At 38.3% G+C, this 20311-nt stretch overlaps 1 protein-coding gene across 1 annotated transcript; it reads left to right on the top strand.

Moving 5' to 3' along the window:
* Positions 1–103: 103 nt before the first annotated feature.
* On the top strand, positions 104–19570 carry CCDC47 (coiled-coil domain containing 47). Its single transcript, XM_075994678.1, has 13 exons — positions 104–317; positions 6533–6801; positions 7856–7963; positions 8451–8625; positions 10159–10280; positions 10522–10587; positions 10904–11005; positions 11218–11328; positions 12261–12346; positions 13694–13752; positions 14397–14506; positions 14715–14882; positions 19034–19570. The coding sequence occupies exons 2-13, from the start codon at positions 6538–6540 to the stop codon at positions 19112–19114; spliced, it is 1452 nt and encodes a 483-aa protein (XP_075850793.1). The 5' UTR covers positions 104–317; positions 6533–6537; the 3' UTR covers positions 19115–19570.
* The last annotated feature ends 741 nt before the right edge of the window (positions 19571–20311 follow it).

Raw genomic sequence — 20311 nt, 5'->3', positions numbered from 1 at the left:
CCCCGGGGCGGGGATTATGTAATTTTCCCAGCAGCCCCCCCTCGCCTCAGCTGGGCCGGGGACGCTGTCCCTGAGGCTGCGTCCCGCCCCCCACGCCGCGCGCAGGCGTGGACGAGCCGCACGCATTCTACGTAACGGACGGCGGAGGCTAGGTGAAGGGGGCGCGGCGTGACTGAGCTACCGGGTCAGGCTCTGTCTTAGAGGCTTCTGGGCAGTGAAGCCGCAGCGACCACAGAGGCGGCGACTAGACTGAGAGGCAGGCAGGGTATAGGTGGCGGACGCAGGAGCGTTGGGCCGAGTTTTAGCCTCGGCTACAGGTAGGTAGCGGGCCATTACGCGTTACTCGGTGGGTCCGGGCCAGGCCGAGCGGTGACTCTGGAGTTGCGTGGCCTGTATGCCGGTCTGGTTCCTCAGCCAACCCTTAAGTCCAGTCGGTAGTGACATGCATCGGTCCCTGCGCCTTCTAACTTCTCCCGACTTTATTTTGGAAAAAAAAAATTCTTTTAACTCTAAAAAAATTCTTTTAACTCCATTCACACTAAGGCCTATTTTCTGTTGGCTTACTGGAGAGGGGGGTTGGGATTTTAATAGTTTTCGGGAACTTTCCCACAGAGCTGTCGGAGGGTGAGGAAATGCCAACCAGAAGGGCAAAGTTAGAGGAAATTTACAGTGTGCACCAGGAAGAATGGAAGTAGGCTTTAGGATGAAGTGATTCTCCATGGTAGGGAGAAACTAGACAAGGGTGGTTTAACAGAAGCAACAACTTCTGTGGCCAATTTTTGATGAAGGTTTCTAACTTGAAATGGTTTTTATCCATCATATGTAAGGAGACGGGAATGAAATCTACATGATTTCCAGAAGACTCATATTCTGGCCATTGTCAGAATGGCCTAATCTAAAATGACAACAAGGAATGATGGCCTAACTTAACTCCTCTTTCGTTTTAAATTCAGTCAGTCAGTCAGTCGCTGAGAGACTATTGGGTGAGCTTGCAGAAAATAATCAAACCAGATTCGTTAATGTATTTGCCTTGACTTGGTCTTGGTCCTGTGTTCCTTCAGGAATCTCAAGACGAGTGGCCTGGCAGGGAGTTGAGCATTTGAGAAATGAGTTGACAGGTGCAACAGAGGCTTCTGATAGGGAAGGCCAAGGTACAAATGGCTTGGATAATTTTAAACTAAATAACCTTAAAGGAGCTTTGTTACAGTGCTGAGTTATCTTGGAAATGTTTTTATGGTGTGAACATTCTAAATGGAAATTCTTTTTGAAATGATCAGACATTTCAGCAGGCCATTAATCAAGCTGACTGTACAAGTGTTAACCTTTAGTCATTTCTATTTGGAAAAAAGTTCAAGACTGGGATCTGAAAAAGGAAACACTAAAAATGAAATTTTTTAACTCTTAAAGGATATTTGTAAGGCACAGCAGAAGAAAGTTAGTTCCTGACTTATAGGAACTAATATTGAGTGCCTTTGCTGTGCTGGGCAGTGTGTTAAAAATTTAAAATGCACGTATCTAGGATTCGGTGCTCTCACTGCGGAGGCCCAGGTTCGCTTCCCTGTCAGGGAACCAAAACAATTTTAAAAAATAAAAATGCACGTATCTCCTGTAATACCCACCACAGCCCAGAGGCAAGTAGCAAATGATATCCCTTTTTTTTGCAAGTGAGGAACAGGGAATTTTAAGTAATTAGCCTAAGGTCATATGGCTGGTAAATGGTAGAGCTAAATGTCACATCGTGAGAACTAGGGGGAAAGCCTAGACAAATTAAAAGAGAAACTTTAGCATTCTGGGAGGTGGATGCAGGAGGATCACTTGAGCTCAGGAGTTCGAGACCAGTTTGAGCAAGAGTGAGACCCTGTCTCTACTAAGAAAATGGAAAGAAATTAGCTGGACAACTAAAAGTATGTATGTATATATAAAAAATTAGCCGGGCATGGTGGTGCATGCCTGTAGTCCCAGCGACTCGGGAGGCTGAGACAGGAGGATTGCTTGAGCTAGGAGTTTGAGATTGCTGTCAGCTACACTGACACCATGGCACTCTAGCTGGGGCAACAGAGTGAGACTCTGTCTCAAAAAAAAAAAAAAAAAGAATTGATGGTGCTATGAATATGAAATTTAGATTATTCATTATTTCCAAGCTTGAAAGATTAGTACATATTTCCTTTTGCCATACTCTCACCTCCCATTAGTACTCAACTCTCTGCATCTGGCTTCCATCCCTACCACTTCTCTGCACTTGTCAATAATGATTTCCTGATTAATATTTGGAAATTTTTGGTCTATATCTTATTTGAACTTCAGTTGAAACTGAGCTCTGCTTCCTTCTTAAAAACATGCTTCTCCTTTAACTTCTGTGATATCACTTTGACCAGATTCTCTTTTTCTCTAACCATTACTTTTTAGCATCCCATTCTAGTTTTTCACCTCTTAATTGTTATGTGTTTCTGGGTTGTTTTGGTCGTCATTGTTGTTTTTTTTTCTTTTTCTTTTTCAACCTTATTCTTAATACCATCTCTCTTTCCAGCTCAGGCTTGTATCCTAAACTCCTGACTTATATTTCCAGGTAATTTCCTTTTCTCCGTTTATAAAATGGGTTATGACACCTTTTAGGGACATGAAAATTAAGAGATAAGTGTTAGTCTTCTAGCATACTGCTTGAAAACTCTCCAGACTTTTCAACAGCTACTAAATTCAATTTATTACTTTTTCCCACAATTTTTTCCTCCTTTATTGTTCTTTATCTCAATTAAGGATGCCTTTATCCAGCTATTTATCAAGCCACAACTTGGTATCACCACAGATCTTCCTTGCCCATATTCCCTATATCCAATCACTTTATGCAAATATAATTCTTAAATGCCTATCAGATCACTTTTTCTCTTCATTCCCACCACTGCCAGATAATTACTGTTTTATCCAGTTATCTTAGCTACTTCGTATTTTTCCTGCCTCGAGTACCCTTCTCCAATTCACTCCACCAATAAGCTGTCAGTGTTAAATTACAAATCTGATCATGGCACTCTTCTACTTAAAATCCTTTAGTTGCTTTTAATTTATCCAAACTTCTTTGTGTGATATTTAAATAAAAATCATGATCTGGCCCCTGATGGCCTTTCCAGCCCCATTTCCCCCACTTCACAGTGGTCTGCAACCATTTTGGCACCAGGGACATTTCATGGACTGGAGAGGAGGTGCGTGGATGGTGGTTTCAGGATGATTCAAGCACATTACATTTACTGTGCACTTTATTATTATTACATTGTTACTTGCCACTCACTGATAGGGTTTTGACATGAATCTGCAAGTAATTGATTTATTATGATGTCTGTGCAGTCAAGCCTCTCTGCTAATGATAATCTGTATTTGTAGCCGTTCTCTAGCGCTAGCATTACTGCCCCAGCTCCACCTCAGATCATCAGGCATAAGATTTTCATGAGGAGCGTGCAACCTAGATCCCTTGCATGCACAGTTTACAGTAGGGTTCACGTTCCTGTGAGAATCTAATATGTTGATCTGATAGGAGGCAGGTGATGTGAGTGATGGAGATCAGCTGTAAATACAGATGAAGCTTCACTCCCTTGCCTGCCACTCACCACCTGCTGTGCAGCCTGGTTCCTAACAGGTACAGACTCTTACTGGCTCAGGTTGGGAACCACAGCTCTATCATACCAAACTCCTGAAGTATGTTATTTCAGGCCTCTGTACCATAGCTGTTCCTCAATCTGCAATGCCTCATCTCGAGTGCAGGAGGAACCATGCTTTTATTTTTGCAACTATTACTTTTGGCCAAGTGTGGTAGCTTGTAACAGAGGCCGAGGTGAGAGGATCACTTAAGGCTAGGAGTTCAAGGCCAGCCTAAACAATAGAGTGGGGCCCCATCTCTACAAAAAATGAAAAATTTAGCAGGGTTTGGTGGTGTGCACCTGTAGTTCCAGCTACTTTAGGGAAGCTGAGGCAGGAAGATCACTTGAGCCCAGGAATTTGAAGTTGCAGTGAACTGTGACACCATTGCACTCTAGCTGGGGCAGCAGAGCAAGACCCTGTCTCAAAACAAAAAGACAAACAAATAAAAAACTTTTTTAATTACAAAAGTATCTTGTAGAAAAATATAAAGAAAAATAGAGACAAAATGCCCATAATCCTACCATACAAACTAACTACTGTTTATGCATAGATGTATGTCCTTCTAAACTGTTTTTTTAAATGTGTGTTTGCTTTAAAAACAACATGGGTTCTAACTTCATTTGTAACAATTTGTAGTGGACAGAAAGTAACCTTGTTTTTTGGATACACCCATAGTTTAACCAAGTAGTTTCAAGTTCACTCTCCCATAAGTAATACTTTTAAACAAATAACTCTCGAAGCTGAATTCCTGTGTAAATTTATGATTATTCAGGAATCATGCTTTGCTTATCTTGGTATCTACTGTGGTGATATATTTATTGAAGGTACATTTAATTACATATAATAGTATCATTTATCAAAAGCAATGAAAACCAAAGGAGTTTTTATAATATTTTATAATTGGTTAGCCTTTGATGATTATTGAATTCTTATGTAATAAAAATTGTGTTTTAGAAAGATGGTGGTTTTTAGCAAGGAGAGAAGTAGGGATAGAGTTGAGACAAGGGAGACCATTTAGGATAATAACTATGGTTCCTCAGCAGATAGGTGGTGGTAACTTGGATTATGGTAGTTTTGGGGATCAAAGAAGAAAACATTAGGATTTGATGGCTGATTAGATTTCAAAGGGAAAAGAAAGCCAGAAATTGGATATTTTGTTCATTTCAACAAGCAAGACTGGAAAAATTGGATTAATACTATAATAGTATAAAAATAGAGAAATTCAGGCCAAGCACAATGGCTCACATCTATACTCCCAGCACTTTGGGAGGCCAAGGTGGGAGAATCACTTGAGACCAGGAGTTTGAGACCAGCCTGAGCAACATAATGAGAACTCAGTTTCTACAAAAGAATTTTTTTTTATTAGCTGAGTGTGGTGGCTGGCTGTAGTCCCAGCTACTTGGGAGGCTGAGGCAGAAGGGTTGCTTGAACCCAGGAGTTTGAGGCTGCAGTGAGTTATGATTGTGCCACTACACTCCAGCTTGGGTGAAGAGCAAGACTCTGTCTGTCTCAAAAAAAAAAGGAAGGAAACTCAGATGCCTACTGAGTTTGAGTTAGAGCTAACTGTAGGGCAGGTGTCTGCAGACTACCACCTGAGAGGTGGCCTGTGAAAGAATGGTTTTTACGTTTTTAAAGGGTTGTTTAAAGAAAGGAGAATATGCAACAAAGACCAGTATGTGCTCCATAAAGCATAAAATATTTACTATTTTACCAGATACAGAAAAAGTTTGTAGGACATAAAAATAGAGATATCTATTAAACAATTGACAACACAGGGCTGGTCTTGAGATAACTGCTATTTGTATATAGATGTATGTCCTTCTAAACCTTTTTCTTTATGTGCCTCAATGGTTTTAATGGTTAAAATCTAACTACTTTTCAAATGCCAGCTATAATGTTCTCCCCCTTTTTTTGTAAAGCCTTACCTATTTAATAAAATAGTTACATTGCCCTCCATGTTTTCATATAATCTGGTACATATGTCATATATATGGTTTTGTCTGTCAGTTCAAAAGCTTGTTCAGTTGTTGGAATACTTAAGTGTCCTTTTCAAAAAGCTATATATAAAACGCTGATATATTGAATTCCATCCTATACACTAGGAACAATTTGTTAGCAGAAAATTACTACTTTTAAGTAAGTAATATAAAACCACAGCCACCAATGTACATTTTAGAAGCAGCCTGAGAAATGGTTCATAACATGAATTTTGGAGGCAAAACTCTGGGATCAAATCATAGCCCTGTTGCACTGGGTAGTTAGCATCTCTGTGCCTCATTTTTCTTATCTGAAATAAGGATGTTAGTACTGCTACTTTCCTTAGAGGGCTGTTATAGGATTAAATAAATTGCTTTTTGTAACGCCTTTAGAACAGTGTGTAGCTAGCACTTAGTGTCTTACGTGTTGGATCTCATGATAATGGTGTTCACACATGCACACACAAAGTTGATCTAAAGAGGAATGGCTTTTCTGTTCCTGGATTATTCTTGCTACAACTAACAGATAAATAGTTACATCTTATTCCTTCATTATACACCCTTCTCAGTTCCTATAAAAAACTTAGTGGCCTCCCCAAAATGCTTATTTGAATACTCAATGTAAATATGAAGAGAATTTTAGAGAGCCCAACCTAAAGAAATTAAATGACTTGATGACTTGTCTAGGATTTTACAGATACCTAGTGCCAGGATTTAGACTAGAACCCAAGCCTCTTGACTTCACTTCATTTTCCTTTATCTAATGCTATCTGAATCAAATAGTATTGCATGAGAGACAAGCAGGAAAGGTTTATAGATTTATTAGCTATTTACAAAATCTGATCAGTATATATAGAATGGCATTCCATTTGGTTTTTTTGTTTGTTTGTTTTTTTGTTTGTTTGTTTGTTTTGTTTGTTTGTTTTAAGGTGCAATGAAAGCCTTCCATACTTTCTGTGTTGTCCTTTTGGTATTTGGGAGCCTGTCTGAAGCCAAGTTTGATGATTTCGAGGATGAGGAAGATATAGTAGAGTATGATGATAATGACTTTGCTGAATTTGAGGATGTCATGGAAGATTCTGTTACTGAATCTCCTCAACGGGTGATAACCACTGAAGATGATGAAGATGAGACCACTGTGGAGTTGGAAGGACAGGATGAAAACCAAGAAGGAGATTTTGAAGATGCAGATACCCAAGTGAGGTTCTTTTTTTATTGATTTCTTGGGAAATTCTGTAACTAGTGCTTTTCCCAAACATTACAAGTAAGAGCCAGATCTAAGGGAGACCTTTACTATCTGGCACCTTAATTTTTGTTCTATAGTTATAACTCTTCTAAATGTTTTGTGATCTGTTCCTAACTCTTACATTGATAGAATGGATTGTGTTTTTCTCTTCTATTGAAACCCTGGCTAGGGGAGGGGCTGGAGAATAGACAATGTGTAGGATGAGAATTATATTATTTAGAACTTTGGGTTCAAAAGCATGGGGAGTCATCATTTGGTGTTTGGGTTTTTTTCCCCTCAGCTTTTTTGTGGTATAATTGACAAATAAAAATTGTGTACATTTAAGGTGTACAGCATGATGTTTTGATATGCATATACATTGTGAAATTCTTAACACAGTCAAGCTAATTAACATAACCATCACCTCATGTAGATACCTTTGTGTACATGTGTGGTAAGAATACTTAAGATCTACTCTGTTCTGGGAGGCCGAGGTGGGTGGATTGCTAGAGGTCAGGAGTTCAAAACCAGCCTAAGCAAGACCCCCTCTCTACTAAAAATAGAAAGAAATTAATTGACCAACTAAAAATATATATACAAAAAATTAGCCGGGCATGGTGGCGCATGCCTGTAGTCCCAGCTACTGGGGAGGCTGAGGCACTAGGATCGCTGGAGCCCAGGAGATTGAGGTTGCTGTGAGCTAGGCTGACACCAGGGCACTCACTCTAGCCTGGGCAACAAAGTGATACTCTGTCTCAAAGGAAAAAAAAAAAGATCCACTCTGTTAGCAATTTCAAGTATACAGTACATTATTAACCATAGTTACCATGCTGTACATTAGGTTTCTAGAACTTATCTTAACCTGAAAATTTGTACCCTTTGATCATTTTGTTAAAAGTGTAATATCTCTGTATTCTGTTCTTGCTGCTTACACATTCTGTTTTCTTCTATAAATGTTGCCTACAAAATGAGACACAACTGTTGGTGACATTTGTAGAGGAAAACACATGGTGCCTCATTTTTGTAGGAGGGAGATACCGAGAGTGAGCCATATGATGATGAAGAATTTGAAGGTTATGAAGACAAACCAGATACCACTTCTAGCAAAAATAAAGACCCGATAACAATTGTTGATGTAGGTATACAGAATTCTGAATTCCACACTAACCAACAAAATATCTTGTTGTTATTAATCCCAGAAATATAATTAGTGAGATATAGCTGGTATTGATGTAACAGTGGGAGCTGGGAAAGAACTTGACATCAATTCTTCTGATAAGAACCCACACCTAGAGAAGGAACTCCTATTTTTATTCTAGCCCTCCTAGTTTTACTTATAAATGAACAAGTAAGAGGATATACAGTACATTGAGTTTATTTTGAGGTGGGACTCAGGACCAAGTGTAATACAAAGAGCTTTCCAGCTTTTCATCCCATTTGATTGTCCTTACATTTCCTTAAAGAATCTTTTACAAAGCTGACCTAGAAAACCAAAATGAGTATAATTTTCAAAGTATAATCATGTTCAGTGACAGTTATGGGTTTCTCATTCTTTATTCCATGAGTTAGACTCCCTCCTTCAGCCTCAGCCCACATTAAATGGAATGATTTTGCTTCTTTAGGTTCCTGCACACCTCCAGAACAGTTGGGAGAGTTATTATCTAGAAATTTTGATGGTGACTGGTCTGCTTGCCTATATCATGAATTACATCATTGGGAAGAATAAAAATAGTCGCCTTGCTCAGGCCTGGTTTAATACTCACAGAGAGCTCTTGGAGAGCAACTTTACCTTAGTGGGTAAGTTAGGCCAATGTAAATCCAACTTCCTGCTTGAAAACAATCTGGTAAGGATGGTTTATTCCCATCAGTATAAGTGTGTAACTGTTTTCATTGAATGCTAAAAAGGATACATTTTATTTTCTCCCAAGGATCCTGTTTTTTGTTAGGTTGTATGTACTGAATAAATTGCATTTATGTAAAAATGTTCTCATCTTGCATTAATCAACAGTATAATTGCCAAACAGCCTCTGATTAGAATGATACAATCAATATTACCAAAATAAGTTGATGAAATTCTGGCTGAAACCAAATAATTTTGACATTTTAGGTAGCTTGATAATTGCTTTCGATCCATAAAATTGGAAGTCCCTCAAAATTCTCTCAAGTTCTGGACACTCTAGTTTACGGATGAGGTATATAGTAAAGTACTTAGAGAAACCCTTGTAGTTACATGGTATGGGAAGTGAGGTGTACTTGCCTGACATTCACCTCTGGCATTTAGCACTTTATTTCTCTTTAATAGTAATCCATCTGCTCCGCAACAGGAAAATGTTTATATATTGTGCTGGATACTTTTTTTTTTTCTTTGTGTTTTTGAAAGTAGGTGACTGTATGTGCTGGGTACTTTGTACACATTGTTCCTTATTTATTCTTTGTAGCAACACTGTCATTTGGGTATAGTTTCTATTTTCCTGAGGGAACTACAGGGCAGAAATGTTAAAAACTTGTCTAAGCTATTAAGTAACCGTGGGAGCAGTGCTGGTAGTCCCAGCTACTGGGGAGACTAAGGCAGGATGAACACTTGAGCCCAGGAGTTCAAGACCAGCCTAAGCAACATCATGAAACCCCATCTCTAAAAATAAATAGCAACCAAGATATTAAAACCTATGTACCTGTTTTCAAACTGCATACTCTCTCCATTCTACTATAGTATTTCAGCGTACTTCTTGACCAGGAAATCAAAAAAATAAGTAGCCTGTGGCTCCTTCCACTTCTTATTTGTTTTCATTTGGTGTATCAGTCTATTTTACCTGGTGAGGTCGAACAGTTCTTTTGTACACTTAATGAATGAAATAAAGAGAGAAATTATTGGAATTTGAGCTTTTTCTAGATCTAAAATACAACTCAATACCACTGATAAGACTCAGTTATTTAGCTGTTGGTGAGAAAAGACAGAAAGTATTGAATAGTCTGTATTAATGGTATTTTTTTTTCACTGTGTAGGAGGTTTTTTGTTTTTTTTTAACTTTTGGCAGAGATATTTAGACTGATTTTGTTCCATTTTCTATCTAATTGAGAGATTTATACTCTAAGATAATCATCGTTAAACTAACGATATATGCTAGAGTCCATAATTTTTTTTATGGAGACAGTAGAGTTTTAAAAGTAAAAGGAACAGTGCCAATCTGTTTTAATCCCTGTGTAAAGGAGAGTTCTGTAAGATAGCAAAATATTTCTACCCTAAATCTATGATCATTAGGGGGTTAGGGTAGAGGAGGGTATTAGACATCCACATTTTCAGTTAATCACATTAAGTGGTTTTACTCCTAGGAGATGATGGAACTAACAAAGAAGCCACAAGCACAGGAAAGTTGAACCAGGAGAATGAGCACATCTATAACCTGTGGTGTTCTGGTCGAGTGTGCTGTGAGGGCATGCTTATCCAGCTGAGAGTAAGTAGGGAACTTCTGGTACAATGTGTATCTTCCCTTAATTTTTTTCCAGCCATGATTCCTAATTCACCAAATTTAGTGTCTCATCCATTTATATTTGATTTGAAGTCTACAAATTATTTCTACTAATTGGCAAATGTGTTGTAGAGTATATTGGATGAAGCATTTGGTCCTACAAGGCCCTTTCTTTATAGTAAGTAGAAGCTTCAGTTGTGTTAACTCACTTCTCTCATTTTTTCAGTTCCTCAAGAGACAAGACTTACTGAATGTCCTGGCCCGGATGATGAGGCCAGTGAGTGATCAAGTGGTATGTGGTCTTTCTACTGGCTTTCTGTGTACAGACTGAATTCTTTACTTCTTAGAGCCTATTCCATTTCTGCCTGGATTGTGTTTGGTGTTTCTGGCAACTTGTGTCCCTTGCCAAAAAATTGACCCTTTTTTGTTTGGACAGATGGCCTTCTGCCATATAGCAGCATAATTATGGGAGTGCTATTCCATCATATTCACAAATCGTACTCAGAGGGAGGATGTGTAGTACACCAGGGGGTGGGAATCTTAGGGGTCATTTAGAAATCTGCCTACCATGGAATCTAACAAGTGGGTTTTGTTGTTGATTTTTAAAGCAAATAAAAGTAACCATGAATGATGAAGACATGGATACCTATGTGTTTGCTGTTGGCACACGGAAAGCCTTGGTGCGACTGCAGAAAGAAATGCAGGATCTGGTATGTCAGGTTGTTCCAACTGAAATATATGGAGAAGCTGTGCCTCTTTATTACTTAGATGCTCAACTTTGTAGCATAGGATAATTAATTATATCACATGAGTGTTTGAAGCACTACTTTGAAATAGGTCAGTACATATTCTTTTGAGGGGGGGAGTCTTCTTTGTGCATAATAAAATGTTATGTCTTACTTTCAATTACTTCTTCCCCCAGAGTGAGTTTTGTAGTGATAAACCTAAGTCTGGAGCAAAGTATGGACTGCCAGACTCCTTGGCTATCCTATCAGAGATGGGAGAAGTCACGGAGGGAATGATGGATACAAAGGTAAATGCAATAGAAGACATACATCTGCAAGACCTTGTATTTATAGGCCACTCTCCCTAAAAGTCTCACTGTACAAGTTCTTCATTTTATAACAATGCACTAGTTATGAATTCCTCTCCCACACAAATATTAAAATACCTCTTTAAGCAGTAGATTAACTTGTCAAAAGGACTGTTTGATTAGTCAAGAAGTTCTCTCTAAATCAAGAGCAAATTGTTCCTGGGTTTGCTAAAGACTTTTCAGGCTTTTTGAAAAGGGAATATAATTTTAATCCTTTTCACCTGTCATTTAGTCTTTTTTTGTTTTTTTTTATTTTTGAGCTTCAGTTAGTGTGGAAGAAGAGGGAATATAGAGAGAGACCCCCACAGCCTCCCCTTTTTTTTAAGAGATGGATCTTGCTATGTGCCCAAGCTGGATTGCAGTGGCTATTCACAGATGTGATCATAGCTAACTGACTATAGCCTTCAACTCGTGGGCTCAAGCAATCATCCCACCTTATCCTCCCCAGTAGCTGGGACTATGGACACATGCCACCATGCCCAGCTGAAAGACCCATTTCTTCTGTTGGTTGTGTAATAGTAACAAATGTTTGTATCATAAAAATATAGGATAACTCAGAGATAGTTATAAATGTAAGTTCAAGGTAGTGTGTTTATAAAGAGTCCCCTGAAATTATTTTAGGTTTTCTCTTTATGCTTTCATTTTTGTTTAGAACATTGAGACATTTTTATCTGCTTAATGAGAAATTTAATCGTTGGTGTGACTAAAGGGTGCTAGTTTCATTTTAGAGAGGTTCCTTATTTAATTTTTAAAAGCTTTGGTCTTAATGACATGGTGCAAAAGTAAGGAGGATTGAAGAGTGAATATCTTTATGAAAAAAGGGAAATGCATCAAACCCAACTTAAAAAATACAATATTTTATTTTTTTTCAGATGGTTCACTTTCTTACACACTATGCTGACAAGATTGAATCCGTTCATTTTTCGGATCAGTTCTCTGGTCCAAAAATTATGCAAGAGTACGTATGAGATAAAAACGTTAAAGTTAATTTTCCTTACTCGCTTTCTGTGTTAGAATACCTTAAGGTGCTTCTGCAATTTCCCTTATCAAATGAGTAAGGGGAGTTGGTGACACGCCTCCAAGTGTTCCTTTGCTTTGAGTGCGTACATCATGAGAGGTCATTGGAAACCTATAAGAGACAAACACATGAGCTACCCTCCCCCAGTTTGCATGTTTTGCACCACCCCATGCAGTGCCCTCCAGCATGTTTGCACCACTCACTCAGTGGAATGGTTGAGAATCTTACAGAATGGCTGATGCTAAGAAAAGCAATTGCTAATTTCTTTTCCCTTTGTAGTATAGGTTCTTTTTAAAAAATTTATGATATTAATTTGTGATGTTTGACTTGTGTTTGATTGCAGATCTGTGTGTTTTGTAATTTACGGCCTTTTCTGGCTTCCCTGTCTGAATAGTTGGGTGATTGTATACTTTCCTAGCACCTTATCAGACATCATCAATGCCCATAGAGTTTCTGGATTTATTGTAATATTATTCAAGCTTACATATTTAGGTCTTGGATTTGTTCTTTGAATTCACAGCTTGCATAAGGAGAGCATATTTATTTCCCTTTATCCTTGGTGTGGAACTGGTTCTGACCCTAATTTTTAGCTAAAGGCTTCTCATAGGCTGTGAAGTTGAGCACAGTTAAAAGCCAGTGTGGATTTTAGTTGTATATTAAGATTACTCAGGTCCTTATCCCTCTAGGCATCATCCTTGCCTTGGTCAACTCAATAACAACACTGGGGACAAAGTTTCCATTGTAGTGTTCATCAAGCCTTTTGTTTGTGGAAGGGAGGGCAGTTGGTCAAAGGATTTATAGTTGAAAGTTACAAAGGAATCTTCAATGACAGAACTAAATTATATCTGCTATTCCTAAATTTTTAGGAGTCCTAACTCAAAAATAAGATGCTTTGTTATAGGAAGATAGCATAGGAGTTGGAAATAAAAAATAAAAATCCATCAAAATAAGCAAAAATATTGTTTAAAATATGGGCCTCATATTTAAATATAGGCTCATTTCTGGCTCCCCAGTTGAAATGGAATATACCCTGCTTGGAGGGAACTTCACTGGAGGTGTTCAAGTATAGAGTAAAGATCACTTGGGAATGCATCCATCAGATAGATGAATGGACCAGATGACCTGTAAACCTCCTTCAGGGTCTAAGATATTTGGCTTGGGAATGCCAAGCCAAATACTGTGCTAATTATTTGCAGGTATCTGTTCATCTAAGTGGATTGGGTGACTTGTATGCATGGAAAATATCTATTTTGTGTTCCTTCTTAATAGCCTTTTGTTTTATGACAGGGAAGGTCAGCCTTTGAAGCTACCTGACACTAAGAGGACACTATTGTTTACATTTAATGGTAAGCGTTCTGGGTTCTGTCTGGGTTCTTAGTTTTCTGTGACATGATCTTGACAGCATTGTTCCTTCCTCAAGGATAGCTATAAAACTATGTTAAAACTAACCCCATGCTTGCTTATTGATTTCTGGGTTTCTTCAAGAAATGAACCTTTGGCCGGGCACAGTGGCTCACGCCTGTAATCCTAGCACTCTGGGAGGCTGAGGCGGGCGGATTGATCGAGGTCAGGAGTTCGAAACTAGCCTGAGCAAGAGCGAGTCCCTGTCTCTACTATAAATAGAAAGAAATTAATTGGCCAAGTAATATATATAGAAAAAATCAGCTGGGCATGGTGGCGCATGCCTGTAGTCCCAGGTGCTCGGGAGGCTGAGGCAGGAGGATTGCTTGAGCCCAGGAGTTTGAGGTTGCTGTGAGTTAGGCTGACGCCACGGCACTCACTCTAGCCTGGGCAACAAAGCAAGACTCTGTCTCAAAAAAAAAAAAAAAAAAAGAAGAGAACCTTTTATATATTTTAATGTCTATTTTCTACTGCATTTCAACTGCTTAAGACATTTAGAGAAAGGAGTCTATTAACATAAAAAGGGTTGGAATATTAATATTAATGCTGCCATTAACTCATAGAAAAAAAATGTTTTTTTTTTGTGCAGTACCTGGTTCAGGTAACACTTACCCAAAGGATATGGAGGCTTTGCTACCCCTGATGAACATGGTGATTTACTCTATTGATAAAGCCAAAAAGTTCCGACTCAACAGAGAAGTAAGACTCAAAGCCTTTATTATAAATTGGCACCTTTTATTATTTTTTCTGGGGGCAGGGACTATCAAGGATTTCAATGATTTAATCTTTGCTAGTTGACTAGAAAGTGTCAAATGGGAGTACTTTTATGAAAAGAATGCTAAATGGGATTTTACTACTTTTGGATAGAAATGGATTTCTTATGAAACGCTTTGTTTCTTGGGAAAAGGGCAAACAAAAAGCAGATAAGAACCGTGCTCGAGTAGAAGAGAACTTCTTGAAGCTGACACATGTACAAAGACAGGAAGCTGCACAGTCTCGACGGGAAGAGAAGAAAAGAGCAGAGAAGGAGCGAATCATGAATGAAGAAGATCCTGAGAAACAGCGTAGGCTGGAGGTATGACAAACTTTTTCTTTTCTTTTTTTTTTCTTTTCTTTCTTTTTCTTTTTTTTGGGGGGGGGGGACAGGGTCTCACTCTGTCACTCTAGGTAGAGTGCAGTGCCCTCATCATCGTAGCTCACTGCAACCTCTAACTCCTGGTGTCAAGCGATCCTCCTGAGTAGCTAGGACTACAGATGCACACCACAATGCCTGGCTAATTTTTCTTTTTTAGTGGAGATGGGGTCCCACTCTTGCCCAGGCTGGTCTGGTCTTGAATTCCTGACCTCAAGTGATCTTCCTGCCTTGGCCTCCCAGAGTGCTAGGATTACAGGCATAAACTACCATACCTAGCCAAACTATTTGTATCTCTGGGGTAAAATTAAGATTTATGTCATATTGGTGGTTAAGGTAATTCTATGTAGGAATGTACACAAGCTAAAAGTTTAGCATTTACTCAGCATTTGGAACATTGTGTCAGTCGATCATATTATAAAGAATAAACAATCCTTCCTCTCAAACCATGCAGTTTGAGTCTATGAACCTGGAAAATGATCTGACTTATTCTGTTCCCTTAGCACAATTTCATTTTGAAAGTTCCACTATCATTTTTCAAGCCAAACAAACATTATGGTAGAAAGAAATTAAGAATTTTAGGCTGGGCATGGTGGCTCACGCCTGTAATCCTAGTATTCTGGGAGGCCAATGGGGGCGGATTGCTCAAAGTCAGGAGTTCGAGACCAGCCTTAGCAACAGTGAGACGCCCTCTCTACTAAAAATAGAAAGAAATTAATTGGCCAACTAAAAATATATAGAAAAAATTAACTTGGCATGGTGGCACATGCTTGTAGTCCCAGCTACTCGGGAGGCTGAGGCAGGACGATCGCTTGAGCCCAGGAGTTTGAGGTTGCTGTGAGCTAGGCTGACACCCTGGCACTCTAGCCAGGGCAACAGAGTAAGACTCTGTCTCCAAAAAAAAAAAAAAGAATTTTAATAGAAACCAGCCATGTGCCCCTTTTGTATTTTTGTTTTCTGTTTTGGGGTTTTTGTTTTGGTTTTAGATTTTTTTGTGGGGAATACAGTAGCATGATCATAGCTCACTATAACCTCAAACTGCTGGGTTCAAGTGATCCTCCTGCCTCAGCCTCCTGAGTAGCTGGGACTACAGGCACGTACCACCACACCCAGCCTTGTTTTCTGTTTTTTTAATGTAACTAGAACCTCAAACTTAGAACTTTTTAGGCTTTAGTATATCTTTCAAAGATCAGCATGTTCTGATATTTTTATGAAAAAAGATGCCATTATTCAGCTCTAAAATAATTTTAAACTTTGTAAATTTTGATCAAAACAGAGAAAAGTCCTAGAAGATGTGAGTTTTAATTGGTATAATATTGAAAGGTTTGAAGAAAATTCTTAGGAGTGAAGGGGGCATGCTTCCAAGAAAATGTGAACTGCTGTGTGGCACTGCAATTGCCAATACTGTCATTAATGCTATTTAATGAAGTGTTCAGGATACCAGAGACCTGTCCTCATCTTACTCTCTTTCTCTTCAGTTTTTGTTTGATTTGGTTTAGTTTAGTGATAGGCTTTTTTTTAAGTCAGAGTCTTACTCTGTTGCCTGGGCTAGAGTGCCGTGGCGTCAGGCTAGCTCACAGCAACCTCAAACTCCTGGGCTCAAGCAATCCTGCTGCATCAGCCTCCCAAGTACCTGGGACTACAGCCATGCGCCACCATGCCCGGATAATTTTTTCTATATGTTTTTGGTTAGCCAATTAATTTCTTTCTATTTATAGTAGAGACAGGGTCTCGCTCTTGCTCAGTCTGATTTCAAACACCTGAACTTGAGCAGTCCTCCCACCTCGGCCTCCTAGAGTGCTAGGATGACAGGCATGAACCACTGTGCCCAGCCAGTGATAGGATATTTTCCCTGAAAATATAGCTCTTTTTGCTGTCATCATTATAAATGAAAATGGCTTTTAATGTATACATGAAGAATCTACACAGGAATAGGTAATGCCTTTTATTTTTCTATGAAAAGGAAATTCTTTCTAGGGTTTGAAACTATAATAGGTTAAAGGAAAACGGGCATCTGGATCTTGAGTTAGATTTTCAGCTTCTTGTGAATATAAAGAATTAATTTTTTTGAGAACCACCACTATAAGCCTATCACGTGGTGCATGCCTGTAGTCCCAGCTACTCAGAAGGCTGAGGCAGGAGGATCACTTGATCCCAGAAGTTCAAGGTAGAAGTGAGCTATGATTAATTAAACCTTGATTTAATGTAATTATGGGCCAGTGCGGTGGCTCATGCCTGTAATCCTAGCACTCTAGGATCCTAGCACTCTATATAAAAATATATAGAAAAAACTAGCTGGGCATGGTGGCACATGCCTGTAGTCCCAGCTACTTGAGAGGCTGAGGCAGGAGGATCACTTGAGCCCAGGAGTTCGAGGTTGCTGTGAGCTAGGCTGATGCCACGCCACTCTAGCCAGGGCAACAAGAGTGAGACTCTGTCTCCAAAAAAAAAACAAAACAATGTAATTATGTAAAAATAACAATCTTTTAGACAACCTCCATCCCTAAAAATAACCAGTGTTAACACTTTATATAGTTCTCTATGTGTTTAATGTATATATTTCTTAATATACATCCTCTTAAAAACAAGTGTTCTGCAAGTTTTTCATATTAAAAATATATCAGTCTTTCAAGAAAGTGCTGTCTTTCCATATTTGTGCTTTTTAATTTCCTGAGGAAAAGAGTTTTAGAAGGTATACACACATATATTCATGTATGTATATGCATATGTATACATATAAAATATATTTTGAATACATATTACCAATAAGAAGTTTTACCAGTTTATACTTTTACCAGTATGAGAGCTCCTCTTTATTCATATCTTTTCAAAAACTAGTTGTTATCCTTTTTTTTTTAATTTGTGATTCTGGTGGGGGGAAATGGTATCTCATTTGTTTTGCATTTTTTCAATTATTATTGCAAATGGACATTTTTCACATGTATTGACCTTAACATAAATATATTTCTTAACCATGATACTGTATTCTGTGTATCAGTAGTTTTACACATGTATATATGGGAATTAGGGATGGCTAACACTGGGAAAGGAGTGAATATAGTGGAGATAGGGGTTGGGACAGTGGGAAGAAGACATTGGGACAATACTTTGGCTATTTTATATAGCTGCCCCAGAATAGTATAGCTCTTGAGATATATGCTGTTGCTACTTGCTTGCTACTGGGCCCTGAGAGGAGGCAGCAGTATTCCCAAAGGAGATAGGTTCATTCCTGCCTTTGTGAATCCAAACTCAGAATGTTTTTTCCCATAAAAGCTGCTTACCCTTAACATTGGTGGTAGTTTCACAGCAGCACAGCTGAGGATGCATAAACATTCAGGCTTATCCTGCTATATAGGTGAAGAGTTCTTTGTTATCTAGTGCAGGAACATAATCAATAGTTCCCAAACCAGGAATTTACAAATCACCCTTTGAAACCTAAATTGTTATATTATCAAGAACTATGTATGCTATGTGCTCTTGTTTTTTCTCATCCATATTTTCTCAATCCTGGACCAGTTGAGGAGTATAGTTCTCAGGACATTTCTACCCCAGTCTCCTAAAAAACTGAAGTTTGAAATTGAAGCTGAAATAAGCTTTAATCAAATGTGATGACTAATGGCCATCAGTGAAGTCTTACTTTGACATAGCCTCTAAGGCCATATATCTCAGCAGGTTTATATTTATCTGCCATCATAAATGGTTTGATGAATGTTGGGCTAGTGTTTCCTGGGTATAAGAAAAATCAAACCAGAATAGCAAAACCTGGCTAATTGTAGTAGTTTCTTTCTATGGTTTTTTTTAATTTTTTAAAATTTACTTTTATCTTTTACTTTTCTTTGACGGCGAGTAGTGGATGTAGTCTCTTTCTAAACTGAGATTTTAGTTGCCTCTGCTTCATTTCAAGTTAATTTTCATTCACCAACATAGTAATGGCCATTATTTTTATAACTGTCTTCTAGAGTGTTATTTATGGTGCAAGCCTAAGTTTTTAAATAATACTATAGGCAATATTGTGGTTTTGATTTTTTTAAACATGTGCTTAGAGCTTAGTTTGGGTTCTCTCTCTCCCTCTGCCCCTTTCCCTCTTTCTCTAGGAAGCTGCTTTGAGGCGTGAGCAAAAGAAGTTGGAGAAGAAACAAATGAAAATGAAACAAATCAAAGTGAAAGCCATGTAAAGTCATCCCAGAGATATGAGTTCTGATGCCACCTGTAAGCTGTGAATTCACAGGAAACAAAACACATGTCCATTTCTCACCTTAAATTTCAGACACTTCTAGCAAACTGAGATATCCTTATTTCATCATCCACTCTGCTTTTGGTTTGGAGTTTTATGAGGGTTGTAGATAGATCGAAAGGGCTCTGTTTCAGTAATTTTCTTCCAGATAATCAAATTATTTTGATTATTTTGTAAAAGGAATGATATATGAAATCTGTGTAGTTTTAACATTTTTAAAATTATAACATGAATCATCAGTGCTTTTAGTACTTCAATGTTTGAAGAAATATCATGAAATTTATAGATAGATTGTTGCTTTTTGTTTAAGCATTTGAAGTGGCTATGAAGACTGACTCTAAACCAAGATTCCACAAATAGCTATTGGAATTACACAATAAACATTGCTTGGTGTTTTCTTCTGTGTCTGCATTAAACTTGTGAAGAAGCAAAATTTAGAACACTATATGAAGTAATGAAATTTCAGGGTCTTAAAACAATGCAGCGTATGTTTTATAGGTGGGAGGTGCTGATGACAGTATTATAGGAAATCTGTAGGCATTAGATAGAATACTGACATAGATGGAAAATTCTGGGAATAGGTAATACAGGAGCACAGTTCTCCTACCTGATACTATGAGCTAATGACAATGTGAATGCTTTATTTTAAGTGGTTGTATGTTTATTTTTCTCGAGTAACAAATGCATGAAAAATTAATACTTCACCTAGATTAGATCACAGTCAGATTGTTGGTCTGTGTGAAGTCACACATGTTTTCCTTCTTGGTTGCACCTATTAGATGCATGGAGAAGCTCTATTCTCTGTGCTGTGGTTATGTACCTTTGCTTCTCCCTCTGCTTCTCTCTCTTCCATAGTTGAGGCTGGGTATGTTCTTTCAAAGAAATAGCTATGAATATGCATAAGTATACTTTAAAAATGAGCTTTCCTGAACTATTGAGAGTTCTTTCTGCCTCTTAACGGGGAAATTCTGGGAGAGAGGCCCATCTATCTGCACAAGCATTTAGCTTGTTCAGATTTCTGCATTTTATAAATGCTTCCTACTAAGAAAGCATTTTTTAGGTCACTGCTTGTACCAGGTAATTTTGGGTGGGGATGGGAAAAGGTTGGGTTTTTCAGTGGGAGTGGGGTGGGTGGGTA

Source organism: Microcebus murinus, chromosome 18 (assembly GCF_040939455.1).
Source record: "Microcebus murinus isolate Inina chromosome 18, M.murinus_Inina_mat1.0, whole genome shotgun sequence".
Taxonomy (NCBI): Eukaryota; Metazoa; Chordata; class Mammalia; order Primates; family Cheirogaleidae; genus Microcebus; species Microcebus murinus.
Note: the sequence above shows the minus strand (reverse complement) of the source record. Positions and strands in the feature narration are given on the sequence as shown.